This window comes from Rhodamnia argentea, chromosome 1, assembly GCF_020921035.1.
Source record: "Rhodamnia argentea isolate NSW1041297 chromosome 1, ASM2092103v1, whole genome shotgun sequence".
Taxonomy (NCBI): Eukaryota; Viridiplantae; Streptophyta; class Magnoliopsida; order Myrtales; family Myrtaceae; genus Rhodamnia; species Rhodamnia argentea.
The window spans coordinates 37,210,925-37,238,816 of NC_063150.1; the positions used below are offsets into that span (position 1 = coordinate 37,210,925).

The 27,892-nt window shown below is 39.8% G+C and overlaps 5 protein-coding genes across 7 annotated transcripts; all 5 read left to right on the forward strand.

Annotated features, from left to right (window-relative positions):
* The first annotated feature begins 224 nt into the window (after positions 1 to 224).
* Positions 225 to 2,137, forward strand: LOC125315587 (isoeugenol synthase 1-like). Of its 2 annotated transcripts, XM_048280899.1 has the most exons (6): positions 225 to 498; positions 580 to 714; positions 817 to 1,060; positions 1,197 to 1,400; positions 1,757 to 1,967; positions 2,011 to 2,137. In XM_048280899.1, the coding sequence occupies exons 1-5, from the start codon at positions 292 to 294 to the stop codon at positions 1,954 to 1,956; spliced, it is 990 nt and encodes a 329-aa protein (XP_048136856.1). In that variant the 5' UTR covers positions 225 to 291; the 3' UTR covers positions 1,957 to 1,967; positions 2,011 to 2,137. The 2 variants fall into 2 exon arrangements, with proteins under 2 accessions (XP_048136856.1, XP_048136854.1); XM_048280897.1 differs by having other exon boundaries at positions 226 to 498; positions 1,757 to 2,137.
* Positions 2,138 to 3,167: 1,030 nt separating this feature from the next.
* Positions 3,168 to 3,946, forward strand: LOC115731510. The gene is made up of 2 exons (XM_048278531.1): positions 3,168 to 3,523; positions 3,611 to 3,946. Exons 1-2 carry the CDS (start codon positions 3,278 to 3,280, stop codon positions 3,944 to 3,946), a joined length of 582 nt encoding a protein of 193 aa, XP_048134488.1. The 5' UTR covers positions 3,168 to 3,277.
* A 6,837-nt stretch (positions 3,947 to 10,783) lies between these two features.
* LOC115731511 (isoeugenol synthase 1-like) lies at positions 10,784 to 12,676 on the forward strand (the record flags this gene model as incomplete). Its single annotated transcript, XM_030662177.2, has 5 exons — positions 10,784 to 11,092; positions 11,177 to 11,311; positions 11,430 to 11,661; positions 11,809 to 12,012; positions 12,296 to 12,676. Coding segments are annotated over 5 exons (1,080 nt in total), but the record flags the coding sequence as incomplete, so codon positions are not given.
* A 1,050-nt stretch (positions 12,677 to 13,726) lies between these two features.
* Positions 13,727 to 23,135, forward strand: LOC115731067 (isoeugenol synthase 1-like). The gene is made up of 7 exons (XM_048278543.1): positions 13,727 to 14,062; positions 14,150 to 14,392; positions 21,348 to 21,623; positions 21,706 to 21,840; positions 21,957 to 22,188; positions 22,336 to 22,539; positions 22,824 to 23,135. The coding sequence occupies exons 1-7, from the start codon at positions 14,015 to 14,017 to the stop codon at positions 23,021 to 23,023; spliced, it is 1,338 nt and encodes a 445-aa protein (XP_048134500.1). The 5' UTR covers positions 13,727 to 14,014; the 3' UTR covers positions 23,024 to 23,135.
* A 1,175-nt stretch (positions 23,136 to 24,310) lies between these two features.
* Positions 24,311 to 26,615, forward strand: LOC115755118. 2 transcript variants are annotated; one of them, XM_048271485.1, is made up of 3 exons: positions 24,311 to 24,615; positions 24,703 to 24,947; positions 26,296 to 26,615. In XM_048271485.1, exons 1-3 carry the CDS (start codon positions 24,370 to 24,372, stop codon positions 26,486 to 26,488), a joined length of 684 nt encoding a protein of 227 aa, XP_048127442.1. In that variant the 5' UTR covers positions 24,311 to 24,369; the 3' UTR covers positions 26,489 to 26,615. The 2 variants fall into 2 exon arrangements, with proteins under 2 accessions (XP_048127442.1, XP_048127446.1); XM_048271489.1 differs by having other exon boundaries at positions 24,313 to 24,615; positions 24,706 to 24,947.
* The last annotated feature ends 1,277 nt before the right edge of the window (positions 26,616 to 27,892 follow it).

Below are 27,892 nucleotides of genomic sequence, written 5' to 3' on the forward strand. Positions count from 1 at the left end.
ATCCAAAAATTAATTTGGGATAAATTCGTCGTAAATATATTACTTTTAGGTTTTTTGTGGCATTAAGTCTATTACTTTTAGATTTTTTTTCAAAGGGTGTGATTGAAAATTGACTAGTCTGATGTGGTTGTTGGGATGGTACTCAAAACTGTTTGTGATCAACTTGACCCGCCACAATATGAAGTTTTCGCATATAAGAAGGCCTAGTATCCATGCAGATGGACTCCGGGAGAGAGAGAGAGAGAGAGAGAGAGAGAGACTGAGAATAGGAACGACGAGGGTGTCCAACCCATGGCTAATGATACTATCATGATCAAGAAGAAGGTGGAGAAGGAGAAGATATTGATATTCGGTGCGAGTGGATACCTGGGCAAGTTCATGGTCAAGGCCTCCCTTTCCATGGGCCACCCTACTCTTGCTTATGTCCGCTCCCCTGCCGATCCTTCCAAGCAACGGTTGCTCCAGGAATTCGAATTGATGAACGTTTCTGTTGTCCAAGTACCATTCTCGTTCATTCGTTACATTTGTGTGTGTTTGTGTATGTATATGTGTATAGCTCCTTTGTTTTCTGTGGTGTAGGGTGAATTGGAAGAGCATGAGAAGCTTGTGTCGGTGCTCCGGCAGGTTGATGTCGTCATCTCGACTCTCCCTGTCCCTCAATATCTCCAACAACTCAAGATCATCGATGCCATTAAAGAAGCCCCCAACATCCAGGTGAAATTAATTTAGCTAGTCATATCCTAATTGATGTTGAATGCTAAGTGTGCATGCTCAGTCATCGAACACACGTATAAGATTGTGTGTATAAATGTACAGAGGTTTGTTCCGTCGGAGTATGGAAACGAAGTGGACAGGGTGAAAGGGACGCTGCCACCTTTCGAAGCATTGCTGGAGAACAAGAGGAAGATCAGGAGAGCGACCGAGGCTGCTGGGATTCCCTTCACCTACGTCTCTGCCAACTCTTTCGCCGCTTACTTTGTGGATTACTTGCTCCATCCCCATGAGCAGCGCGATCATGTGGTCGTTCATGGAACTGGCGAGGCCAAAGGTACGGATCTATGTAGGTAACTACAATACATATGCAGTAGATGTATGCATAGTAGGGAGAGAGAGAGAGAGAGAGATCGTGTTGATCTTCTTTATAATCTACATATTCCATTCCTAGTATAATCTACATCGGTTACATGTATGTACAGCCGTCCTAAATTATGAGGAAGATGTGGCGTTCTACACAGTAAATGCAGCGACAGATCCAAGAGTGGCGAACCGTGTGATCATATATCGACCTCTAGGGAACATCGTATCCCAGCTAGACTTGATTTCGATGTGGGAGAAAAAGACTGGACGGACTCTTAAAAAGACCCACATCCCGGAGGAGGATATGGTCAAGCTCACTCAAAGTAAGATTTGAGTTTTTCCCTTGCTAAGTGTGGGAAAGAGAGTTAGTTATGCATGTCTCAAATCTAGTACGAGGTCAAGAGAATAAAGAGCCATATGTGCATCTTAACTAGTTACGGGCCTCACAAGGTTGTCCTTCCCTTGAGGTAACAAAACTTGAACACTGTCCGAAGGTTTTCATGTAAGTGATTGCATTTGTATGTAATGGGTAATGATTTTCAAACCACCCAACCACTCCCCCTCCCCCCCCCCACCCCCAAAAAAAAAAAAAAAAAAAACAGGTGATCCATAGGGAATCATCATAGTTAGCAACTAGTAATTATCTCTTAATCTTGTGGTTTTATTCGGTCATCATCAGGTCTGCCACATCCGGACAACATACCGGTGGCGATACTGCACAACATATTCATAAAAGGAGAGCAGACGAGCTTTGAGATGACGGAGAATGATTTGGAGGGCTCTACTTTGTATCCTGAACATCCCTACACTTCGGTTGATTCTTTCCTCGACCTTTGCTTGGTCAATCCTCCCAAACCTAAGTTGGCCTCTTTTGCCTGATGCTCCTCATGTTCATCCAATTAATGCGGGCGCTCTGTAGCTATTGTCTTACAGTTTAGCCCATGGCAAGTATGTGTTTGCCCACCCCTACTATCACCCGTATGTACTTGGTGATGATAGATGCTAATAATGGGGATTTCTGTACCTGTCTTAAAAAAGCCTAATGTTACAAGTCCTTTGTGAGTAGTCTCGATCCGGGCTTATCCATTGCATCGTCCATGACCACACGGGTCAAGCACGCATCAGCATAGAGCAAGGGTCTTTTGAAAATTTTCATATTTCTGACCCACTTTTAGCCCGTGCCATCTTAAGCATTTACAGCGCCTACTACTGTTAGAGAATTAATGATATTTGTGTTTTGCCAAAATTGATCCCGTGACGAAATATCCGAAAGTTGTTCTTCGATTTTTATAAAAAAAGACAGATTCTATGGCAACTCTGAACAGAACATATCATAGGTAAGTAAGGAATCAAGAACTTTACTTCAAACAAAACTGTACAAACACAAACCGTGTCGGAATTTAATTAACGACAAAATTTGAGAAATACAGCCACCGCAACTGAATTAAGCATAAACAAACTATGTTGAAATTTAATCAACAATAAAGCTTGAAAATGCAAAGATGATACGCTATAATTTAATTGACAACTCAATACTCATGATAGAGGCACACATCCGAAAATTAATTAAAGATGCGGATCTGGAAACTATAGCTAAGAAAGATGTCGGAATTTAATCAACATCGTGAGTCTGGAAACTAAAAGTACGATGCAAGAAAGTAAATATACTTGAAAGATAATAAATTTGTTTGTTTGTGCCATCGATGTAACCCAAAAGATCATACCCCCACTGTAAAGACAGGAACAGAGCATGCCATGAAATATGGTTAGATGGTGAGAACTTGATAGGGAGTAGGGCGCTCGCACTAATGGTGATTACCGTCGATATCAGCCCGTTACCCGAGTGGTGCTTTCGACTATGACATGATCTCGCATTGAGCTTCAACAACATATAAGATTATGATCTGCAGGGTCAAAGGATAAGTTTCATTGCCTTGTTGTACAATATACATATGCAAAAGTATTTGTTTACAGTATAAAAAGCAAAACAGAAGATAAGCGAAAAAGGAAATATATTTCCATGGGAGAATAAGAGAAGGACAAAAGTGTCATTTAACCAAAAGCAAGTTCGAAGGCAGGGTGGGGCACCGATGGTTTTATTGATCGGGGAAATAGGCATAGAGATAAGTGATAAATAGGTAAGGCTCGCGACTCTTCTTCATCTTCATCGTCATCGTCTAGACTAAGACGCAGAAGAGGCATGGCAATGTCGAGCGGTGGTGTTGGCCTTCTGGGCTCTGCAGCTGCCCTCTTGGGTAGTCCTGTAGCTGGGACGTCGATGCGTGGTCATACAAATGTCGCCATGTGGAGTTGTCCTCTTCCTCCTTCTTTTCACCATTGCGGCCTCCGAAAGCACTCCTCTTCTCTATCTTCTCCTCCACCTTCTCCTCCTTTTGTGATGGCCGTGGCCGCTACCGACTCCTCCAATCAGGTCAGCCCGACCCAGGTATCTTCCCTTTCCCTTTCCCCATTCTCGTTTTGATGGGTCGGAATCAAAATCGCGACTTGTTCATCATCTCTTACTCTGCACTAGCAGCCGTCCGACTCTAAGAGCAGCAAGTACCACTTCGGGGTTGCGAATGCCAAATTCATGCTGGAGGAGGAGGAGCACTTCCAGGAGCTTCTCTTCGAGCGCCTCCGCAACTACGGCGACCGCAACAAAGAGCAGGACTTCTGGCTTGTCATCGAGCCCAAGTTCCTCGACAACTTCCCCAATATCACCAAGCGACTGCGCCGGCCCGCTGTCGCTCGTCTCCACCAACGCTACCTGGATCACGTGAGCGCATTTTCTACTTTGAATTGCGAAACTCATGCCTTTCTGGGATTTTGCCTTGTGATGTTGTCGCGACCTACAATTAGAAAACCTTAGATTAACTGATTACCAGATTGATTAAATTAACTAATCTAATTCGGACCTCTTCAAGTCCTATCGAATAGCAACTTAGATTCAATTCATACAAGTTTATTTAATTGGAGCAGCCATTAATCGTTTTTTGATAGGTCGATTAGAAACATAAATAAAATAGCGGAATAACTATTTTATCCCGACGAATTAGAAAAAATGAGTCCGGAGACTTTGTTATATTAATTTGAAAAAATTAATGCTCTTTCGATACCAAATTTCATGAAAAATCCCTCTTGATTGATGCTGTGAATTAAATGATTTTGAGAGATGGAGTGGACCATATGATACACAAAAATCACGGAATTTTTTTTGTATTTTCGGATTAAGGGACAATTATTATGAAAACATGCCATAAAATGCAATAACACCCAATTTTAATCAAGAAAATGAATTTTCACAGTCTTAAGTTATATTAGATGTTATTCATGACATGGAAAAGGGGTTTTTTGAGGTATTTTACATCAAGAAAAAGGGTGAACAAAGATTAAAAAAAATGCCCATAATATACCTTAAATTTCAATTATTTTTCGATAAATTCACTTATATCCAAAGATTAGAGTTAGAGTAAAATTTTGTTAGCAACATGCTCTTAGATTCGAGCCAATAAGCGGATAGAATATAGAATAACAACATTCATTAATACAAAGGGCAGATTACGAAGTTCTATACAAATTATCATCCCATTCCATAATATCATGGCTAGGGAATGTAATTTATTTTTCCGGAGGAACAAGGCACATAGAGAGCATATATTATGGGCATGTTTGTTTATAACTATGCAAACTTAAAAAAAACAAAACAAATAAACAAACATGACTAGACAAGAAGCAAAGTCACCCTTTTGATTTAGAATTTTTGAAAATTTGAGAGGGTGGCTGAAATTGTCCAAGTGGGGTCCACTTTCCCATCCAAAATTCAGTCTTTAATTTAAGAAAATTATCTTTTAAGATTTGCAAATCGTTTTTAGATAATTCTAAAAAAAATATGGATTCAATTATCCAATCCACATGATAATGCCATCCAACCAAATCCACATGTCAAAGATAATTCTTAAGATCAAAAGTTTATCAATGACAATATTATCCAATTAAGATATTCTCAAAATTAGATAATGTTGAGGCTAGCGTTATCACCATGTAATTTCAAAGATGTTTAGAAATTAATGCGGAATGTAAATGAGTATGCTCAGAGCTCCATTCGGATAATGATAGCTAGTAAGATCCGAGATATCGTCAGATATAACAGTGTGCATAATTTAACTATCACAATGTGCAATCAAAGAGAGTAAGAGAAAGGGAGTGTGCACAGATGATTTATAATGGTTTGGCTTTGTTCAAGCTTGCGTCCACTTCTTCACGCTGGGAACCAATCGACCGGACTTCACTAGAGAATAGCTCAGAGGTTACAATTTGGTGACTAGGCTGAGCTCCCCGCCGAACGTCTAAACTCAATATAGCTTCTGAGTCCCTTAGAACATCGTCCGAGCCCACTTTGCAAGATTCGGTCCCATGTGTCTTGATCCATATACCTTTGGATAATTTGCAAAATGACATTGCATTGCATTAACTTAAATATAAGAGATTATGGATTGTTTTGTCAACTTCAAAATCAATTAGGGATTTTTTTCAGCAATCTCCCCCTTTTGATGATGATAAAACTATCAACAAATATACCAATAATTATGTAAAAGAGGTGAGTAAGATAATGATCTTGCTACTCAATAAAATTTTGCTAAATAAGGACGTATCATTTGTCACTTTAGCAAAAGATAAGTTCTGGGGTAATGGTGAATTCAAGGTTTGAATTCATTCTCAAAAAGTAATTTTGTTTCGCTTCCGGAACTTGTAGAACCCGTATCAAAGTGTTTGAAAATAGAATATGTATAGGTTCAGAGCATTGATTCTAGAAATTATAAAGTCTATGTTAGAGCGAGTGTGACTTGCATCGTAGTATCCGAAGTATGAACAAGCTTCTTTTTGTCGAAGGCAAATTGTTCATTCTCGATTTGCATAACCTGTAAACCTTGCATCAGAGTAATGAGCTCAAAAGATTATGTATAAAATTAGGTCACAGTGGAGTATAGGTTTAGAGCATAAAACTATAAGTTTGAAATTATCAACGCTTGCTAGCTTTCTCAGAATTTGTTCATGTGAGAACCTGTTATGTATATCTTAGAGCTTGAAACTTGTTTAACCTGTTTAGAGCATATTATACTTGATAAAACGATCATCATTCTCATAATATAACTTCAACTTTGATACTTGTTCCTGCAAATTATCATTCACATCTTTCCATAGATATGAGAACCCGCTCTGTATCTTTCTTGCAAGTCATAATCTCACATCTTTTCTTAATAGGAAGACAATTAAAGGGTATAAATTTCTCCCCATTTTTGTCATCAGCACAAAAGTACATATCAAACCATAATATACTAGTCAATAAATTATTCAAGCCAAACTCTAAGCTTAAAAATGTGCGACTGATTCAAAATCGAATTTCAAGCGAGAGAGCAATCAAAACTCAAACACATCCAAATCTCAAAGATAGAATCAAACTTTGATGAAATAAGAGAGTGAAAACAATTCTATTGGCAGATTTGGGACTGGAGTAGATGAGGATGGGACTTGAGTAGTTGTGGTTAGCACAAGTTCTGAAGGTAGTTGAATCAAAGCAAACTTGGATAGCCAAGCCAACTTCAAGTTAATCCCTTCTTCCATTATGTGCATCTTCCTTTTTGCTTGTTCCATCTCAAAGCATGTTAGATGTAATTTCTTGTTCATATCTTTACTTAGACTACGAGTTAACAAAGTCAACCGATCTTTCATTTGAAGCATTTAGACACACAGCTCAGTCTTTAGTTTTCTCAAATTATCTTTGGACTCTCCTTGCTTGAACAAAATGTCCTATAGTTTTTCTGAATCTGAATTCTCTTCTAGATTCTCATTGGGCTTATTTTCATAAGATGACTCCTCTTGAGTCTTGACTCTTTTCTTGTGTTCAATTTCATCGTCTATCTCCTTGTACATTTGAGCAAACAATTTTTTGAAAGCTTTTATCCCTACTAAAATGTAGCTTGGATCTAGCTTTTGTTCCTCCACTACCATCCTTGCATACTTTACTTGTGCCATAGCTTGCTGGTTCTCTTAACACAATTTCAAAAGATCTTGAACACATAAGTCTTTTGGATTAGAACCTTTAGAATTATGATCTTCTACGCCATGAGCATCCTTCCCTTTTAGCAAGGCAATCTTCAATTCTCTTGAGGTCAATTTGGATGTAAATTCTAAAGCTTCCTCTTTAGAAATAAATCCATTATTCTTGATTAATGTTTTCACAAGATTTTCATGGCCTCCTCTTAATCTTGTGCTACGAACAGCTTTCATGATAGCTCTAACAAATCTAATTTTTCTTTCTAGATAATAGGTAGCTTGTTCAGCAGAGAAAGAGTGTACTAGATTTATAATCTGTTTGGTCTCCTATTTCATTTGGTGTAGAAGTGTTGGAGTAGGTGTTGTAGTGGATGAAGAAGGAACTTGAATTGATGTAAAAGGCACAAAGTCCAAAGGAAATTTGACTTGAACAAGCTTGGAAAACTGTTCCAGCTTTAGATCAATGGCCACTCTAAAGTTGTATGTCTTCTTACCCATGTGTTACAGCTTCAAAAAGGCAAAGCTCACATTTTCAAACATTTTCCCTTAGCTTCACAAATTCATGAGGCATTTTGTCTTTCATTTCATTAACTTCCTAAAGCATGGTACAAATCTTAAATGTGTAGTTTCAATATGTTCTAATAGTACAGAATATCCTTGAGTAGTTCAGAGTCAATATTCTCACTCATCTCTTCTTCTTCTTCTTCTTTAGTCTAGGTTCTCGCAGTGTGAGTTGACTCCCCCTCAAATTGTGCTTCTTTTACTCCAACATATTCTATTTCATCTCATGTACCATCTTCCTTATTCTCGTCAAGGAAGGCATGATATTCATATACCATCTCTTTGTGGTATATCTCTCTTCTTCTTCTTCCAACATTGTTCTTTCACACTCTGCTTTTATAGTAGCATTTCTTTGTTTATGAATTTTTAGTTTGAATTGCTCAAGGATAAGATGATCCTCATCTTCCGAGTCATTCATAGTATGATTTGAATGATCATAGAGATTATTCACTGTTGATACCTAAATTTTGATTTTTCCTTAATCATGCATTTTACATAAAAATGAGAATTATTTTTAGTTCCCACCAAAAAATAATTAATTTGTTTTCGTGCATAGCATATTTAATTTAGTTTTTGATGCATCGCGTTTGCATCATTCCGTACCGGTGCTGGAAATTGGAGCTTAAATTGACAAGCGATTGGACTTAACTTATCATAATATTTTTGGCAGTAGAGGAGGGGAGTGTGCCGAAATTTGAGAGGCCATTAAGGTCTATTTTTTAGCTTTAATTCAGCCCATTCATGCTTAATAATTAAGAAAAGGCTTTAATTAAATGTCTATTATTTACGAAAAGCCTAAGTAAGCCCAAAAATGCACAATAGCCCATAATTGACTTAAGAAATTCGGCCAGCTTAAGTGCACTGGGCTTGGTCGAATTCTCTAGTTAATTTAATGATTAATTTGTGCAATTAAACCCTTCGGGACTTGATTCAAGTTATATTTTGCGCCTAGGATTATTTTGCAAAAAATTAAGAAATTCAACGCCCTTGACTTGCAACTTTTCACTCTATAAATATACCATTAAGTTTAGGGTTTTGATGCGGGGAGGCCACACATTCATACAGGCCAACGAGCTTCACGTTGGGGTGGACCGCATAAGTGGGGGCTGATTCATCCTAGAATTCACGTGAGAAATTGTGGAGATGGGTGGGCGGACATAATAGAGGGGGTCACACAATGATGACAAGAGGCCAATTGATTATAATACAGGGCCATAGAGGAAAAGGCACGGCACAAGTTATTGAGGGAACAGAAATCTTTTGGGTGGTTGATGCCGAAATGCAATGGAAATTGGCTAAACAGGAGAATTAGAATTGATAATAAGGAACAATCTATTCTCTCATATACGATTATCAAATCGATAGAATAATATTAAAAGTCCCCTATTCGAAACCTTAAAACACCCTTTTATATGGTGTTAACCCCAATTACATTAAGGAACATAAAATTACAAAAACGCCATTGAAACTACAAAAAAATGCTCAAAAACCCATGAAGACGACTCTGAAATGCTAAAAAACGACATTCGTCACGGCATAGCGGTGAGTTTCGATCAGCGGCCCATTTCCATGCAGCCGACTAAATTTCAACCCATTTCGAGTTCGCCAGCCCTAAGTGCATCATCAAATGCTAAAAAACGACATTCGTCACAACGTAGCTGTGAGTTTCAATCATAAGCCCATTTCCATTCAGCCGATCAAATTTCAGCCCATTTCGAGTTCGCCAGCCCTATGTGCATCAATGGTGGTCTTGATTCTTGGTCCAGGGCGTGAGAAAGATCGTGAGGTTAAGGAGGCCATCATCCAGAGGGAAACACGTCCACAATTCGCCAGAGGAAAGAAGACGACAAAGGGGGTGTCCATGTTCTCAAATTGCGATGGTTTGTCTTTTTTTGCTTTATTTTGACTACCACTTATTTGCAGGCTGAGGGATTTTGGAATTCAGGGCACACAATTACAATAAACGGAACTTTGAGAAGTGCACGATAGAGAGAGAGAGGAAGGTTTTATAATCTTCCTGCAAGTTCTGATCATGGGGGATTTTTTAGGCCACACACGTTGAATTCATGGCCACGAAGATTCTGAGCAGACAAAAGAGAAGAACGTGAAGGAAAAGGGAGTGTTCTTGTCCTTAATTTCCTCTCTCTTTTAATTTACTTTCACATTCATTAAACCCCACTAACAGCCATGGTTTGTCATCTCTTTTGCACATCAAGGTCAGCAATTTTCTGCTCACAAAAAGGAAAGTGAAACACGTGGGCAAAAGGGAAGTAAAAGAGAGAGTTTTTTTTTTTTAAACGTGGACTGCTTGTTGTGCAGTGCTTCTTTTCCTCGGTTGGGCCCCCGAACAGTAGCTGCTCGGTGCCCAATTCTCCTGCTGTTCAGGGCTGTCCTTCGCTCGCTGCTGTTTGATGCCCCAATCCACTGCTGTCCAGCCACTATTTAGTCCAATTTTCCGCAGTTGTCAATGGATTGATCTGTCTGCTGTTTAGTGGCTTTTCGTTGCTGAATCGAGCCCTTAACAGCTTTGTTTGGGTGATTTTTGTTACTAATCAGTGCAGATTTTTATCATTATTGTGCAAACCTGTTACGTGAGATGTTCATGGTTCTACAGCAGTGGACAATCTCACTATATATCCGTGATGCACTTTGGTTAGGACCCGACCGTGCTAGTAGGTCCAAGAAAGGAGAGCCTTATCTAACTCATTCGGCTTTGGTGGCCACAACTCCTCGATCTTATTTGCTCCTTACAAATGACAAGGCTACTCCAATTACCTTTGATATTTCTAGAGGTATGTCGATGCATACTGCTTGTTTATCACATTAGTTGTTGAAAGATGATTTTGTGGAAACTTTCTCGAAATTTTTTTGCCCTTTCTTTCTCTTCTTGTTTATGTGTTGTGTGGCTGCGGATGCGCATAAAACTTGCATTACATGTATAGCCTTGAGATTATAGCTTTTGAAGATTATAGCCGGCTCAAGGGGTCAACTCTTCAAATTAAGGATGCAAGCATCTGGTACCGGGTTGCTACTTAAACAAGGAATTAGGGGTTTGGGGAAAGGCGGGGCCAGTACAGGAGGCTAGTCACCACTGGCTGTACAGAAGGTCCTGCAACCATGCCAGAAGGACTCCGGGGGGAGAGAGAGACGTACGTACGAGGCTGAGAATTTGAACGACGATGGTGTCCAACCCATGGCTAATGATAGTATTATGAGCAAGAACAAGGTGGAGAAGGAGAAGATATTGATATTCGGTGCGAGTGGATACCTGGGCAAGTTCATGGTCAAGGCCTCCCTTTCCATGGGCCACCCTACTCTTGCTTATGTCCGCTCCACTGCCGATCCTTCCAAGCAACGGTTGCTCCAGGAATTCGAATTGATGAATGTTACCGTTGTCCAAGTATCTATCACTAAAATAATTTTCTCATTCATTCATTCGTTCCATTTTTGTGTGTGTGTAGCTACTATGTTTTCTGTGGTGTAGGGTGAATTGGAAGAGCATGAGAAGCTTGTGTCGGTGCTCCGGCAGGTTGACGTCGTCATCTCGACTCTCCCTGTCCCTCAATATCTCCAACAACTCAAGATCATCGATGCCATTAAAGAAGCCCCCAACATCCAGGTGAAATTAATTTAGCTAGTCATATCCTAATTGATGTTGAATGATATATATATGTTGCCTGCTGAGTGTGCATGCTCACATCGAACATACGTATAAGCTTGTGTGTATAAATGTAAAGAGGTTTGTTCCGTCGGAGTATGGAAACGAAGTGGACAGGGTGAAAGGGGCGCTGCCACCGTTCGAAGCATTGCTGGAGAACAAGAGGAAGATCAGGAGAGCGACCGAGGCTGCTGGGATTCCTTTCACCTACGTCTCTGCCAACTCTTTCGCCGCTTACTTTGTGGATTACTTGCTCCATCCCCATGAGCAGCGCGACCATGTGGTCGTTCATGGAACTGGCGAGGCCAAAGGTACTGATCTATGTAGGATCTACTGTACATATATAGTAGATGTATGCATAGGAGTGAGAGAGAGATAGAGAGACTTCATGTTCATGTTCTTTATAATCTACATATGCCAATCCTAGTATAATCTACATCGGTCACATGTATGTATAGCCGTCCTAAATTATGAGGAAGATGTGGCATTCTACACAGTAAAGGCATCGACAGATCCAAGAGTGGCAAACCGCGTGATCATATATCGACCTCCAGGGAACATCGTATCCCAACTAGACTTGATTTCGATGTGGGAGAAAAAGACTGGACGGACTCTTAAAAAGACGCACATCCCGGAGGAGGATATGATGAAGCTCACTCAAAGTAAGATTTGAGTTTTTCCCTTGCTGGGTGTGGGAAAGAGAGTTAGTTATGGATCTTAATTAGTTATGCGCCTCACAAGGCTGTCCGAAGGTTTTCATATAAGTGATTGCGTTTGTATGTAAGGGGTAATGATTTTCAAGCCCCAACAACCCCCCAACCCCGCCCCCACGCGCCCCACCCCCACCCCCTCCTCCCGGGCGCGGCGGGTGATCCATAGGGAACCATCATAGTTAGCAAGTAGTGATTATCTCTTAATCTTGTGGTTTTATTCGGTCATCATCAGGTCTGCCACATCCGGACAACATACCGGTGGCGATACTGCACAACATATTCATAAAAGGAGAGCAGACGAGCTTTGAGATGACGGAGAATGATTTGGAGGGCTCTACTTTGTATCCTGAACATCCCTACACTTCGGTTGATTCTTTCCTCGACCTTTGCTTGGCCAATCCTCCCAAACCTAAGTTGGCCTCTTTTGCCTGATGCTCCTCACGTTCATCCAATTAATGCGTGTGCTCTGTAGCTATTGTCTTACAGTTTAGCCCATGGCAAGTATATGTTTGCCCACCCCTACTATCACCCGTATGTACTTGGTGATGATAGATGCTAATAATGGGGATTTCTGTACCTGTCTTAAAAAAGCCTAATGTTACAAGTCCTTTGTGAGTAGCCTCGATCCGGGCTTGTCCATTGCATCGTCCATGACCACATGGGTCAAGCACGCATCAGCATAGTGCAAGGGTATTTTGAAATTTTTCACATTTCTGACCCACTTTTGGCCCGTGCCATCTTAAGCATTTACAGCGCCTACTATTGTTAGAGAATTAATGATATCTGTGTTTTGCCAAAATTGATCCCGTGACGAAATATCCGAAAGTCGTTCTTCGATTTTTATAAAAACAGATACATTCTATGGCAACTCTGAACAGAACATATTATAGGTAAGTAAGGAATCAAGAACTTTACTTCAAACAAAACTGTACAAACACAAACCGTATCGGAATTTAATTGACGACAAAATTTGAGAAATACAGCCACTGCAATTGAATTAAGCATAAACAAACTATGTTGAAATTTAATCGACAACAAAACTTGAAAATGCAAAGATGCTACGCTATAATTTAATCGACAACGCAATACTCATGATAGAGGCACACATTCAAAAATTAATTAAAGATGCGGATCTAGAAACTATAGCTAAGAAAGATGCCGGAATTTAATCGACATCGCAAGTCCGGAAACTAAAAGTACGATGCAAGAAAGTAAATATAACTGAAAGATAATAAATTTGTTTGTTTGTGCCATCGATGTAACCCAAAAGATCATACCCCCACTGTAAAGACAGGAACAGAGCATGCCATGAAATATGGTTAGATGGTGAGAACTTGATAGGGAGTAGGGCGACTGCACTAATGGTGATTGCCGTCGATATCAATCGGTTACTCGAGTCGTGCTTTCGACTATGACATGATATCGCATTGAGCTTCAACAGCATATAAGATTATGAATTGCAGGGTCAAAGGATAAGTTTCATTGCCTTGTTGTACAATATACATATGCAAAAGTATTTGTTTACAGTATAAAAAGCAAAACAGAAGATAAGCGAAAAAGGAAAAATATTTCCATGGGAGAATAAGAGAAGGACAAAAGTGTCATTTAACCAAAAGCAAGTTCGAAAGCAGGGTGGGGCACCGATGGTTTTATTGATCGGGGAAATAGGCATAGAGATAAGTGATAAATAGGTAAGGCTCGCGACTCTTCTTCATCTTCATCGTCATCGTCTAGACTAAGACGCAGAAGAGGTATGGCAATGTCGAGTGGTGGTGTTGGCCTTCTGGGCTCTGCAGCTGCCTTCTTGGGTAGTCCTGTAGCTGGCACGTCGATGCGTGGTCATACAAATGTCGCCATGTAGAGTTGTCCTCTTCCTCCTCCTTTTCGCCATTGCGACCTCCGAAAGCACTCCTCTTCTCTATCTTCTCCTCCACCTTCTCCTCCTTTTGTGATGGCCGTGGCCGCTACCGACTCCTCCAATCAGGTCAGCCCGACCCAGGTATCTTCCCTTTCCCTTTCCCCATTCTCGTTTTGATGGGTCGGAAGCAAAATCGCGACTTGCTCATCATCTCTTACTCTGCACTAGCAGCCGTCCGAATCTAAGAGCAGCAAGTACCACTTCGTGGTTGCGAATGCGAAATTCATGCTGGAGGAGGAGGAGCACTTCCAAGAGCTTCTCTTCGAGCGCCTCCGCAACTACGGCGAGCGCAACAAGGAGCAGGACTTCTGGCTTGTCATCGAGCCCAAGTTCCTCGACAACTTCCCCAATATCACCAAGCGATGGCGCCGGCCCGCTGTCGCTCGTCTCCACCAACGCTACCTGGATCACGTGAGCGCATTTTCTACTTTGAATTGCGAAACTCATGCCTTTATGGGATTTTGCCTTGTGATGTTGTCGCGACCTACAATTAGAAAACCTTAGATTAACAGATTACCAGATTGATTAAATTAACTAATCTAATTTGGACCCTTTTAAGTCCTATCGAATAGCAACTTAGATTCAATTCATATAAGTTTATTTAATTGGAGCAGCCATTAATCGTTTTTTGATAGGTCGATTAGAAACATAAATAAAATAGCGGGATAACTATTTTATCCCGACGAATTAGAAAAAATGAGTCCGGGGACTTTGTTACATTAATTTGAAAAAATTAATGCTCTTTCGATACCAAATTTCATGAAAAATCCCTTTCGATTGATTATGTGAATTAATGATTTTGAGAAATGGAGTGGACCATATGATACACAAAAATCACGGAATTTTTTTTGTATTTTCGGATTAAGGGACAATTATTATGAAAACATGCCATAAAATGCAATAACACCCAATTTTAATCAAGAAAATGAATTTTCAAAGTCTTAAGTTATATTAGATGTTATTCATGACATGGAAAAGGGGTTTTTTGAGGTATTTTACATCAAGAAAAAAGGTGAACAAAGATTAAAAAAAATGCCCATAATATACCTTAAATTTCGATTATTTTTTGATAAATTCACTTATATCCAAAGATTAGGGTTAGAGTAAAATTTTGTTAGCAACATGCTCTTAAATTCGAGCCAGTAAGTAGATAGAATATAGAATAACAACATTCATTAATACAAAGGGCAAATTACGAAGTTCTATACAAATTATCATCCCATTCCATGATATCGGGGCTAGAGAATGTAATTTATTTTTCGGAGGAACAAGGCACATAGAGAGCATATATTATGGGCATGTTTATTTATAACTATGCAAACTTTAAAAAAAAAAAAATTAAACAAGCATGACGAGACAAGAAGCAAAGTCACCCTTTTGATTTAGAATTTTTGAAAATTTGAGAGGGTGGCTGAAATTGTCCAAGTGGGGTCCACTTTCCCATCCAAAATTCAGTCTTTAATTTAAGAAAATTATCTTTTAAGATTTGTAAATCGTTTTTAGATAATTCTAAAAAAAAATATGGATTCAATTATCCAATCCACATGATAATGCCATCCAACCAAATCCACATGTCAAAGATAATTCTTAAGATCAAAAGTTTATCAATGATAATATTATCCAATTAAGATATTCTCAAAATTAGATAATGTTGAGGCTAGCGTTATCACCATGTAATTTCAAAGATGTTTAGAAATTAATGCGGAATGCAAATGAGTATGCTCAGAGCTCCATTCGGATAATGATAGCTAGTAAGATCCGAGATATCGTCGGATATAACGGTGTGCATAATTTAACTATCACAATGTGCAATCAAAGAGAGTAAGAGAAAGGGAGTGTGCACAGATGATTTATAATGGTTTGGCTTTGTTCAAGCTTGCATCCACTTCTTCACGCTGGCAACCAATCGACTGGATTTCATTAGAGAATAGCTCGGAGGTTACATTTTGGTGACTAGGCTGAGCTCCCCGCTTAACGTATGAACTCGATATAGCTTCTAAGTCCCTTAGAACATCGTCCGAGCCCACTTTGCAAGATTCGGTCCCATGTGTCTTGATCCATATACCTTTGGATAATTTGTAAAATGACATTTCATTGCATTAACTTAAATATAAGAGATTATGGATTGTTTTGTCAACTTCAAAATCAATGAGGGATTTTTTTTCAGCAATCTCCTCCTTTTGATGATGATAAAACTATCAACAAATATACCAATAATTATGTAAAAGAGGTGAGTAAGATAATGATTTTGCTACTCAATAAAATTTTGCTAAATAAGGACGTATCATTTGACATTTTAGCAAAAGATAAGTTCTGGGGTAATGGTGAATTCAAGGTTTGAATTCATTCTCAAAAAGTGATTTCATTTCGCTTCCATAACTTGTAGAACCCGTATCAAAGTGTTTGAAAATAGAATATGTGTAGGTTCAGAGCATTGATTCTAGAAATGATAAAGTCTATGTTAGAGCGAGTGTGACTTGCATTAGGGTATCCGAAGTATGAACAAGCATCTTTTTGATGAAGGCAAATTGTTCATTCTCGATTTGCATAACTTGTAAACCTTGCATCAGAGTAATGAGCTCAAAAGATTATGTATAAAATTAGGTCACAGTGGAGTATAGGTTTAGAGCATAAAACTATAAGTTTGAAATTATCAACGCTTGCTAGCTTTCTCGGAATTTGTTCCTGTGAGAACCTGTTATGTATATCTTAGAGCTTGAAACTTGTTTAACCTGTTTAGAGCATATTATACTTGATAAAAGGATCATCATTCTCATAATATAACTTCAACTTTGATACTTGTTCCTGCAAATTATCATTCACATCTTTCCATAGATTGGAGAACCCGCTCTGTATCTTTCTTGCAAGTCATAATCTCACATCTTTTCTTAATAGGAGGACAATTAAAGGGTATAAATTTTTCCCCATTTTTGTCATCAGCACAAAAGTACATATCAAACCATAACATACTAGTCAATAAATTATTCAAGCCAAACTCAAAGCTTAAAAATGTGCGATAGATTCAAAATCGAATTTCAAGCAAGAGAGCAATCAAAACTCAAACACATCCAAATCTCAAAGACAGAATCAATCTTTGATGAAATAAGAGAGTGAAAACAATTCTATTGGCAGATTTGGGACTGGAGTAGATGAGGATGGGACTTGAGTAGTTGTGGTTAGCACAAGTTTTGAAGGTAGTTGAATCAAAGCAAACTTGGATAGCCAAGCCAACTTCAAGTTAATCCCTTCTTCCATTATGTGCATCTTCCTTTTTGCTTGTTCCATCTCAAAGCATGTTGGATGGAATTTCTTGTTCATATCTTTACTTAGACTCTGAGTTAACAAAATCAACTTATCTTTCATTTGAAGCATTTAGACACACAGCTCAGTCTTTAGTTTTCTCAAATTATCTTTGGACTCTCCTTGCTTGAACAAAATGTCCTATAGTTTTTCTGAATCTGAATTCTCTTCTAGATTCTCATTGGGCTTATTTTCATAAGATGACTCCTCTTGAGTCTTGACTCTTTTCTTGTGTTCAATTTCATCGTCTATCTCCTTGTACATTTGAGCAAACAATTTTTTGAAAGCTTTTATCCCTACTAAAATGTAGCTTGGATCTAGCTTTTGTTCCTCCACTACCATCCTTGCATACTTTACTTGTGCCATAGCTTGTTGGTTCTCTTAACACAATTTCAAAAGATCTTGAACACATAAGTCTTTTGGATTAGAATCTTTAGAATTATGATCTTCTACGCCATGAGCATCCTTCCCTTTTAGCGAGGCAATCTTCAATTCTCTTGAGGTCAATTTGGATGTAAATTCTAAAGCTTCCTCTTTAGAAATAAATCCATTATTCTTGATTAATGTTTTCACAAGATTTTCATGGCCTCCTCTTAATCTTGTGCTACGAACAGCTTTCATGATAGCTCTAACAAATCTAATTTTTCTTTCTAGATAATAGGTAGCTTGTTCAGCAGAGAAAGAGTGTACGGGATTTATAATCTGTTTGGTCTCCAATTTCATTTGGTGTAGAAGTGTTGGAGTAGGTGTTGTAGTGGATGAAGAAGGAACTTGAATTGATGTAAAAGGCACGAAGTCCAAAGGAAATTTGACTTGAACAAGCTTGGAAAACTGTTCCAGCTTTAGATCAATGGCCACTCTAAAGTTGTATGTCTTCTTACCCATGTGCTATAGCTTCAAAAAGGCAAAGCTCACATTTTCAGACATTTTCCCTTAGCTTTACAAATTCATGAGGCATTTTGTCTTTCATTTCATTAACTTCTTGAAGCATGGTACAAATCTTAAACGTGTAGTTTCAATTTGTTCTAATAGTACATAATATCCTTGAGTAGTTCAGAGTCAATATTCTCACTCATCTCTTCTTCTTCTTCTTTAGTCTAGGTTCTCGCAGTGTGAGTTGACTTCCCCTCAAATTGTGCTTCTTTTACTCCAACATATTCTATTTCATCTCATGTACCATCTTCCTTATTCTCGTCAAGGAAGGCATGATATTCATATACCATCTCTTTGTGGTATATCTCTTCTTCTTCTTCCAACATTGTTCTTTCACACTCTGCTTTTATAGTAGCATTTCTTTCTTTATGAATTTTTAGTTTGAATTGCTCAAGGATAAGATGATCCTCATCTTTTGAGTCATTCATAGTATGATTTGAATGATCATAGAGATTATTTATTGTTGACACCTAAATTTTGATTTTTCCTTAATCATGCATTTTACATAAAAATGAGAATTATTTTTAGTTCCCACAAAAAAATAATTAATTAGTTTTCATGCATAGCATATTTAATTTAATTTTTCATGCATCGCGTTTGCATCATTCCGTACCGGTGCTGGAAATTGCAACTTAAATTGACAAGCGATTGGACTTAACTTATCATAATATTTTTGGCAGTAGAGGAGGGGAGTGTGCCAAAATTTGAGAGGCCATTAAGGTCTATTTTTGAGCTTTGATTCAGCCCATTCATGCTTAATAATTAAGAAAAGGCTTTAATTAAATGTCTATTATTTACGAAAAGCCTAAGTAAGCCCAAAAATGCACAGTAGTCCATAATTGACTTAAAAAATTCGGCCAGCTTAAGTGCACTGGGCTTGGTCAAATTCTCTAGTTAATTTAATGATTAATTTGTGCAATTAAACCCTTCAGGACTTGATTCAAGTTATATTTTGAGCCTAGGATTATTTTGCAAAAAATTAAGAAATTCAACGCCCTTGACTTGCAACTTTTCACTCTATAAATATACCATTAAGTTTAGGGTTTTGATGCGGGGAGGCCACACATTCATACAGGCCAACAAGCTTCACGTTGGGGAGGACCGCAAAAGTGGGGGCTGATTCATCCTAGAATTCACGTGAGAAATTGTGGAGAAGGGTGGGCGGACATAATAGATGGGGTCACACAATGATGACAAGAGGCCAATTGATTATAATACAGGGCCACAGAGGAAAAGGCAAGGCACAAGTTATTGAGGGAAAAGAAATCTTTTGGGTGGTTGATGCCGAAACGCAATGGAAATTGGCTAAACAGGAGAATTGGAATTGATAATGAGGAACAATCAATTCTCTCATATACGATTATCAAATCGATAGAATACTATTAAAAGTCCCCTATTCGAAACCCTAAAACACCCTTTTATATGGTGTTAACCCCAATTATATTAAGGAACATAAAATTATGAAAATGCCATTGAAACTACAAAAAAAATGCTCAAAAACCCATGAAGACGACTCCGAAATGCTAAAAAATGACATTCATCACAGCATAGCAGTGAGTTTCGATCAGCGGCCCATTTCCATGCAGCCGACCAAATTTCAACCCATTTCGAGTTCGCCAGCCCTAAGTGCATCATCAAACGCTAAAAAATGACATTTGTCACGGCGTAGCGGTGAGTTTCAATCAGAAGCCCGTTTCCACGCAGCCGATCAAATTTCAGCTCATTTCGAGTTCACCAGCCCTAAGTGCATCAGTGGTGGTCTTGATTCTTGGTCCAGGGCGTGAGAAAGATCGTGAGGTTAAGGAGGCCATAATCCAGAGGGAAACACGTCCACAATTCGCCAGAGGAAAGAAGACGACAAAGGGGGTGTCCATGTTCTCAAATTGCGATGCTTTGTCTTTTTTTGCTTTATTTTGACTACCACTTATTTGCAGGCGGAGGGATTTTGGAATTCAGGGCACACAATTACAATAAACGGAACTTTGAGAAGTGCACGATAGAGAGAGGAAGGTTTTATAATCTTCCTGCAAGTTCTGATCATGGGGGATTTTTTAGGCCACACACGTTGAATTCATGGCCACGAAGATTCTGAGCAGACAAAAGAGAAAAACGTGAAGGAAAAGGGAGTGTTCTTGTCCTTAATTTCCTCTCTCTTTTAATTTACTTTCACATTCATTAAACCCCACTAACAGCCATGGTTTGTCATCTCTTTTGCACATCAAGGTCAGCAATTTTCTGCTCACAAAAAGGAAAGTGAAACACGTGGGCAAAAGGGAAGTAAAAGAGAGGTTTTTTTTTTTTTAAACGTGGACTGCTTGTTGTGCAGTGCTTCTTTTCCTCGGTTGGGCCCCCGAACAGTAGCTGCTCGGTGCCCAATTCTCCTGCTGTTCAGGGCTGTCCTTCGCTCGCTGCTGTTTGATGCCCCAATCCACTGCTGTCCAGCCACTATTTAGTCCAATTTTCCGCAGTTGTCAATGGAGTGATCTGTCTGCTGTTTAGTGGCTTTTCGTTGCTGAATCGAGCCCTTAACAGCTTTGTTTGGGTGATTTTTGTTACTAATCAGTGCAGATTTTTATCATTTTTGTGCAAACCTGTTACGTGAGATGTTCATGGTTCTACAGCAGTGGACAATCTTACTATATATCCGTGATGCACTTTGGTTAGGACCCGACCGTGCTAGTAGGTCCAAGAAAGGAGAGCCTTATCTAACTCATTCGGCTTTGGTGGCCACAACTCCTCGATCTTATTTGCTCCTTACAAATGACAAGGCTACTCCAATTACCTTTGATATTTCTAGAGGTATATGTCGATGCATACTGCTTGTTTATCACATTAGTTGTTGAAAGATGATTTTGTGGAAACTTTCTCGAAATTTTTTTGCCCTTTCTTTCTCTTCTTGTTTATGTGTTGTGTGGCTGCGGATGCGCATAAAACTTGCATTACATGTATAGCCTTGAGATTATAGCTTTTGAAGATTATAGCCGGTTCAAGGGGTCAACTCTTCAAATTAAGGATGCAAGCATCTGGTACCGGGTTGCTACTTAAACAAGGAATTAGGGGTTTGGGGAAAGGCGGGGCCAGTACAGGAGGCTAGTCACCACTGGCTGTACAGAAGGTCCTGCAACCATGCCAGAAGGACTCCGGGGGGAGAGAGAGACGTACGTACGAGGCTGAGAATTTGAACGACGATGGTGTCCAACCCATGGCTAATGATAGTATTATGAGCAAGAACAAGGTGGAGAAGGAGAAGATATTGATATTCGGTGCGAGTGGATACCTGGGCAAGTTCATGGTCAAGGCCTCCCTTTCCATGGGCCACCCTACTCTTGCTTATGTCCGCTCCACTGCCGATCCTTCCAAGCAACGGTTGCTCCAGGAATTCGAATTGATGAATGTTACCGTTGTCCAAGTATCTATCACTAAAATAATTTTCTCATTCATTCATTCGTTCCATTTTTGTGTGTGTAGCTACTATGTTTTCTGTGGTGTAGGGTGAATTGGAAGAGCATGAGAAGCTTGTGTCGGTGCTCCGGCAGGTTGACGTCGTCATCTCGACTCTCCCTGTCCCTCAATATCTCCAACAACTCAAGATCATCGATGCCATTAAAGAAGCCCCCAACATCCAGGTGAAATTAATTTAGCTAGTCATATCCTAATTGATGTTGAATGATATATATGTTGCCTGCTGAGTGTGCATGCTCACATCGAACATACGTATAAGCTTGTGTGTATAAATGTAAAGAGGTTTGTTCCGTCGGAGTATGGAAACGAAGTGGACAGGGTGAAAGGGGCGCTGCCACCGTTCGAAGCATTGCTGGAGAACAAGAGGAAGATCAGGAGAGCGATCGAGGCTGCTGGGATTCCTTTCACCTACGTCTCTGCCAACTCTTTCGCCGCTTACTTTGTGGATTACTTGCTCCATCCCCATGAGCAGCGCGACCATGTGGTCGTTCATGGAACTGGCGAGGCCAAAGGTACGGATCTATGTAGGATCTACTGTACATATATAGTAGATGTATGCATAGGAGTGAGAGAGAGATAGAGAGACTTCATGTTCATGTTCTTTATAATCTACATATCCCAATCCTAGTATAATCTACATCGGTCACATGTATGTATAGCCGTCCTAAATTATGAGGAAGATGTGGCATTCTACACAGTAAAGGCATCGACAGATCCAAGAGTGGCAAACCGCGTGATCATATATCGACCTCCAGGGAACATCGTATCCCAACTAGACTTGATTTCGATGTGGGAGAAAAAGACTGGACGGACTCTTAAAAAGACGCACATCCCGGAGGAGGATATGATGAAGCTCACTCAAAGTAAGATTTGAGTTTTTCCCTTGCTGGGTGTGGGAAAGAGAGTTAGTTATGGATCTTAATTAGTTATGCGCCTCACAAGGCTGTCCGAAGGTTTTCATATAATTGATTGCGTTTGTATGTAAGGGGTAATGATTTTCAAGCCCCAACAACCCCCCAACCCCGCCCCCCACGCGCCCCACCCCCACCCCCTCCTCCCGGGCGCGGCGGGTGATCCATAGGGAACCATCATAGTTAGCAAGTAGTGATTATCTCTTAATCTTGTGGTTTTATTCGGTCATCATCAGGTCTGCCACATCCGGACAACATACCGGTGGCGATACTGCACAACATATTCATAAAAGGAGAGCAGACGAGCTTTGAGATGACGGAGAATGATTTGGAGGGCTCTACTTTGTATCCTGAACATCCCTACACTTCGATTGATTCTTTCCTCGACCTTTGCTTGGTCAATCCTCCCAAACCTAAGTTGGCCTCTTTTGCCTGATGCTCCTCATGTTCATCCAATTAATGCGGGCGCTCTGTAGCTATTGTCTTACAGTTTAGCCCATGGCAAGTATGTGCTTGCCCACCCCTACTATCACCCGTATGTACTTGATGATGGTAGATGCTTATAATGGGGATTTCTGTACCTGTCTTAAAAAAGCCTCATGTTACAAGTCCTTTGTGAGTAGTCTTGATCCGGGCTTATCCATTGCATCGTCCATGACCACATGGGTCAATCACGCATCAGCATAGAGCAAGGGTCTTTTGAAAATTTTCATATTTCTGACCCACTTTTAGCCCGTGCCATCTTAAGCAATTACAGCGCCTACTATTGTTAGAGAATTAATGATATCTGTGTTTTGCCAAAATTGATCCCGCAACGAAATATCCAAAAGTCGTTCTTCGATTTTTATAAAAAAAGATAGATTCTATGGCGACTCCAAACAGAACATATCATAGGTAAGTAAGGAATCAAGAACTTTACTTCAAACAAAACTATACAAACACAAACCGTGTCGGAATTTAATCGAGGATAAAATTTGAGAAATACAGCCATTGCAACCGAATTAAGCATAAACAAACTATGCTAGAATTTAATCGACAACAAAGCTTGAAATTGCGAAAATGCAACGCTGTAATTTAATCGGACGCAATACTCATGATAGAGACACACATCCGAAAATTAATTAACGATGCCGATCTAGAAACTATAGCTAAGAAACACGTTGGAATTTAATCGGCATCGTGAGTATGGAAACTAAAAGTACGATGTGAGAAAGTAAAGATAACCGAAAGATTATAAATTTGTTTGTTTGTGCCATCGATGTAACCCAAAAGATCATAACGCCATGGTAAAGATAGGAACAGGGCATTCCATGAAATATGATTAGATGGCGAGAACTTGACAGTGAATAGGGTGATTGCGCCGATGGTGATTACGGTCAAGATTAGTTAGTTACCCGAGTGGTGCTTTCGGCTATGACATGATCTCGCTTTGAGCTTCAACAGCATATAAGATTATGAATTGCAGGGTCAAAGGATAAGTTTCATTGCCTTGTTGTACAATATACATATGCAAAAGTATTTGTTTAGAGCAAAAGAGAAGATAAGCGAAAAAGGAAAAATATTTCCATGAGAAAGTAAGAGAAGGACAAAAGTGTCATTTAACCAAAAGGATGGGAGTTCGAAAACGCCCTCCCCACCCCCGGGGGGGTTTGGGGTGAGGGGGCGGCACTGATGGTTTTATTGATCGGGGAAATAGGCAGAGAGATAAAGTGATAAATAGATAAGGCTCGCAACTCTTCTTCATCTTCATCGTCATCGTCAAGGCTAAGACGCAGAAGAGGTATGGCAATGTCGAGTGGTGGTGTTGGCCTTCTGGGCTCTGCAGCTGCCCTCTTGGGTAGTCCTGTAGCTGGGACGTCGATGCGTGGTCATACCAATGTCGCCATGTGGAGTTGTCCTCTTCCTCCTCCTTTTCGCCATTGCGACCTCCGAAGGCACTCCTCTTCTCTATCTTCTCCTCCACCTTCTCCTCCTTTTGTGGTGGCCGTGGCCGCTACCGACTCCTCCAATCAGGTCAGCCCGACCCAGGTATCTTCCCTTTCCCTTTCCCCATTCTTGTTTTGATGGGTCGGAATCAAAATCGTGACTTGTTCATTATCTCTTGCTCTACACTAGCAGCCGTCCGAATCTAAGAGCAACAAGTACCACTTCGTGGTTGCGAATGCCAAATTCATGCTGGACGAGGAGGAGCACTTCCAGGAGCTTCTTTTCGAGCGCCTCCGCAACTACGGCGAGCGCAACAAGGAGCAGGACTTCTGGCTTGTCATCGAGCCCAAGTTCCTCGACAACTTCCCCAATATCACCAAGCGATTGCGCCGGCCTGCTGTCGCTCTTGTCTCCACCAACGCTACCTGGATCACGTGAGTGCATTTTCAACTTTGAATTGCGAAACTCCTACCTTTCTGGGATTTTGCCTTGTGATGTAAGGTTACTGGAATCTGAATATTATAAGAACTCGGAATCAACGAAGCCCCAATTGCATCAATTTCATTACAGCCAAACATGGCGAAATGAAATAAGGGAGCAACCGAATTGAATCCCTTTCCTTCTATATTGGAAAAGTTGCCACAGTAATTATCCCGCGCTGGCCCTCATTTGGGACTTGGCTATAGTTACGAGAAATTTGATTGCCTTTTGTCCTGTCGATTATCACATGTGTCGAGTCCTTGAACTCTTCTCATGCAGACGCTGTGGGATGTTGAGGTAGCTTGTACCGATTTACCTGTCCGTGATTCATTGTTGACTTGTTGCAGAGTTGGGAGTCATTGCCTAGTGGCTGCCTCCATTTTCAAATCAATTTCTTTTTCTGCAAGGAAGATGTCTTGACGATTACATGTTGAGTCCTTAAATCTCTTTTGATGTGGACATCAATTTCATTTGGAGTGAGCATGCTATCTATTCTAATTATCAGTGGTTTATTGTCCAAGCAGTATATATATGGCTAATTGCTTGCCCCCAATTTTCAAATCATATTCTTTTTTTTGGTAGAGTAAAGATATGATGGGTTTAAGGCTTGTTGATTATGAATTGAGCCCGAACTCTCTTGATATGGACATCATCTAGAGTTAGCATCCCCGACTGAAAAGCACATTCATAGGACAATTTCAATAAGGTGATCGTTTGGATGATGGCAGTTAACATGGTCCACCCAATAAATGTTTTTGTGATAACAATATCTATTGTTATGTATCTGGATATACATTTTGTAATTTTAACATGGCATATTCAGATTGTTTGCTGCACACTGCTGAGGACTCTCAATGAGTAATGTGCTTGTATATGCTTCTTTTTTTTTCAGCTGTGTATCAGATGTCTCTATTGGCGCTGCTATTCTTCTTTTGAGCTGAAAAATGTCTCAAATGGCATTCCTTAATGTAACCTAGTAAGATGGCAAGTTCGATTCTTAGGGTCCTGATCATACAGCCATTGCAGATGACTGCACATAATGGTCTTAAGCGTGACCGTTGTACAATAAGCGTCTCTATATCAATGCTTGCTGTCTTCATGTTGATTATGTCCTTTGGGTTGAATTCCGATAGCACTGCTTGTTTATTGTTTCCGTTAGCTCTAACCGGCGTAATGCATCATTTTGTCTCTCCATGGTTTTGCGCATTTGATTTACATGCCAGTACTAGTTCCTGTTTGCTTACTGGTCTCATCTCAGATAACCTTAAATGATAAGGCCTATCTTTTGTAATTACTTGACAGGTTCATGAAGTTGAGGCTGGATAGAGTGTTAGCTGATAGCTATGAGGCAGATAGCCTAGAAGAAGCATTGGCTTCTAATCCCATCCACGTAGAGTTTGACAAGCCGGCGAATTGGGTCGCACCTTATCCAAAGTATGAATACGGATGGTGGGAGCCCTTCTTGCCCGCGGGATGCAGAGAATCAAAAGTGTAGTACTTACTTTCTTGGTGTTGCCCATTAGGCTTTAATTTCCTTTTACTTTAAAGCTGAGCTTATCCTTGTCTACAATAATATTAACTAGCTATTGGCGAGGTATCAGGATGTCCGCATGATTTTTGTTGTTTCCTTCTTCTGATATATAGTAGAACGGAAGTACACGAGATTTATGAACATCTTGCAGGCCACTGACTTTGGGGCCAATGCTTTTATCAAAACGTGGTGTTTGAGGTCGATTCCAATTATTCTAACTTACTAGAACATAATGTGAGTAATCAACATGTAAGATGATTCGTAATTGTATATAATGCTCCAAACATTAAAATGGGGGGACATTAGAAATGTCAAAATTTGTATGCGATGCTCATTTTGGTGCTCAAAATTTTTCGCCGGCTAATTTAAGTGTCAAATTGCTCAAAAATGATGACTTAAAGTGCCAATAGTGAGAGCTTCTAGCCAAAATGGTAAATGGTGCATGGCATTCACTGTTAATATTTTACTATCACCTGCAATTTTTTTTTCAAAAACTCAATCCACATGGATTTTTAAACTCAAAAATAAATTAATTTTCTTAACAAATTAAATTAAACTAAAAAATAAGTTAGAATATAAAAATAAAAGTTGAAGAAAACTATAGAAAGGGGTTTATGCTTGCAGCGGCAAGCGCTTGCACAGCTCTTGCTTGCCACTAAGCCCCGGCGACCACAGGCAAGGTCTTGCTAGGGTCAACGGGGCTTGGCCATTACTAGGTAAGGTCGGCCTCCACTGTGATTGGCATGGTACCCGGTCATTGGCTGGGGCTTGGCAACCCTCGCAGGCCATCCCTCACCCTTGCTACCGCTTCCCTTGCATTTTCTTTCTTTCTTTTTTAACTTTTTTTTTAGTTTTTAGCTTATTTTTAATATTTTAGCTTTTAAATTTTTTTATTATTGATTGTGATCCTCCGACAAACCACATAGGATTACATTATTAATAAAATAAATGTCACGTAAGATTTCTGACAAAGCTCATTAAAATTAGCACTCAAATAATCATTTTTCTAAAAAATTAACACTTAAGTAATCTAAAAAAAAATTTTGTCACCAAAGTAAGTGCGGAATACAAATTTTGACATTTCTAATGCTGTTCTAGTTAGTATGAAAGCTGCCATTTAACTTGAGGCCCGAACAGGGTTTATCCGGATTCAGGCTTTTAAGCTTCTTCGGATGTAAGCAGAAGGGCGAATAGAGGTCAACCTGGCAAAGCAAATACCAAGTAGCGAACTTAGTCTTTGCTTGTTCCGCTTTCCAAACTTTGTAATGATGACTCACTAGTTGTGGTGGGATTTTCCTCCACTGCCAAATTGGTTCTCCTTTTCCTTTCTGAATCTGCGCGACAGAATGCCTAGGGTTCCAAATCCTC

Excerpts from the sequence above, each read along its gene's own strand:
- LOC115755118 (XM_048271485.1), top strand. The coding sequence starts at position 24,370 with ATGGCAATGTCGAGTGGTGGTGTTGGCCTTCTGGGCTCTGCAGCTGCC. Across the intron at positions 24,616-24,702 it reads ATCAGGTCAGCCCGACCCAG|CAGCCGTCCGAATCTAAGAG; the intron begins GTATCTTCCCTT and ends GCTCTACACTAG. Across the intron at positions 24,948-26,295 it reads ACCAACGCTACCTGGATCAC|GTTCATGAAGTTGAGGCTGG; the intron begins GTGAGTGCATTT and ends ATTACTTGACAG.
- LOC115731510 (XM_048278531.1), top strand. The coding sequence starts at position 3,278 with ATGGCAATGTCGAGCGGTGGTGTTGGCCTTCTGGGCTCTGCAGCTGCC. Across the intron at positions 3,524-3,610 it reads ATCAGGTCAGCCCGACCCAG|CAGCCGTCCGACTCTAAGAG; the intron begins GTATCTTCCCTT and ends ACTCTGCACTAG.
- LOC125315587 (XM_048280899.1), top strand. The coding sequence starts at position 292 with ATGGCTAATGATACTATCATGATCAAGAAGAAGGTGGAGAAGGAGAAG. Across the intron at positions 499-579 it reads TGAACGTTTCTGTTGTCCAA|GGTGAATTGGAAGAGCATGA; the intron begins GTACCATTCTCG and ends TCTGTGGTGTAG. Across the intron at positions 1,401-1,756 it reads TATGGTCAAGCTCACTCAAA|GTCTGCCACATCCGGACAAC; the intron begins GTAAGATTTGAG and ends GGTCATCATCAG.
- LOC115731067 (XM_048278543.1), top strand. The coding sequence starts at position 14,015 with ATGGCCGTGGCCGCTACCGACTCCTCCAATCAGGTCAGCCCGACCCAG. Across the intron at positions 14,063-14,149 it reads ATCAGGTCAGCCCGACCCAG|CAGCCGTCCGAATCTAAGAG; the intron begins GTATCTTCCCTT and ends ACTCTGCACTAG. Across the intron at positions 22,540-22,823 it reads TATGATGAAGCTCACTCAAA|GTCTGCCACATCCGGACAAC; the intron begins GTAAGATTTGAG and ends GGTCATCATCAG.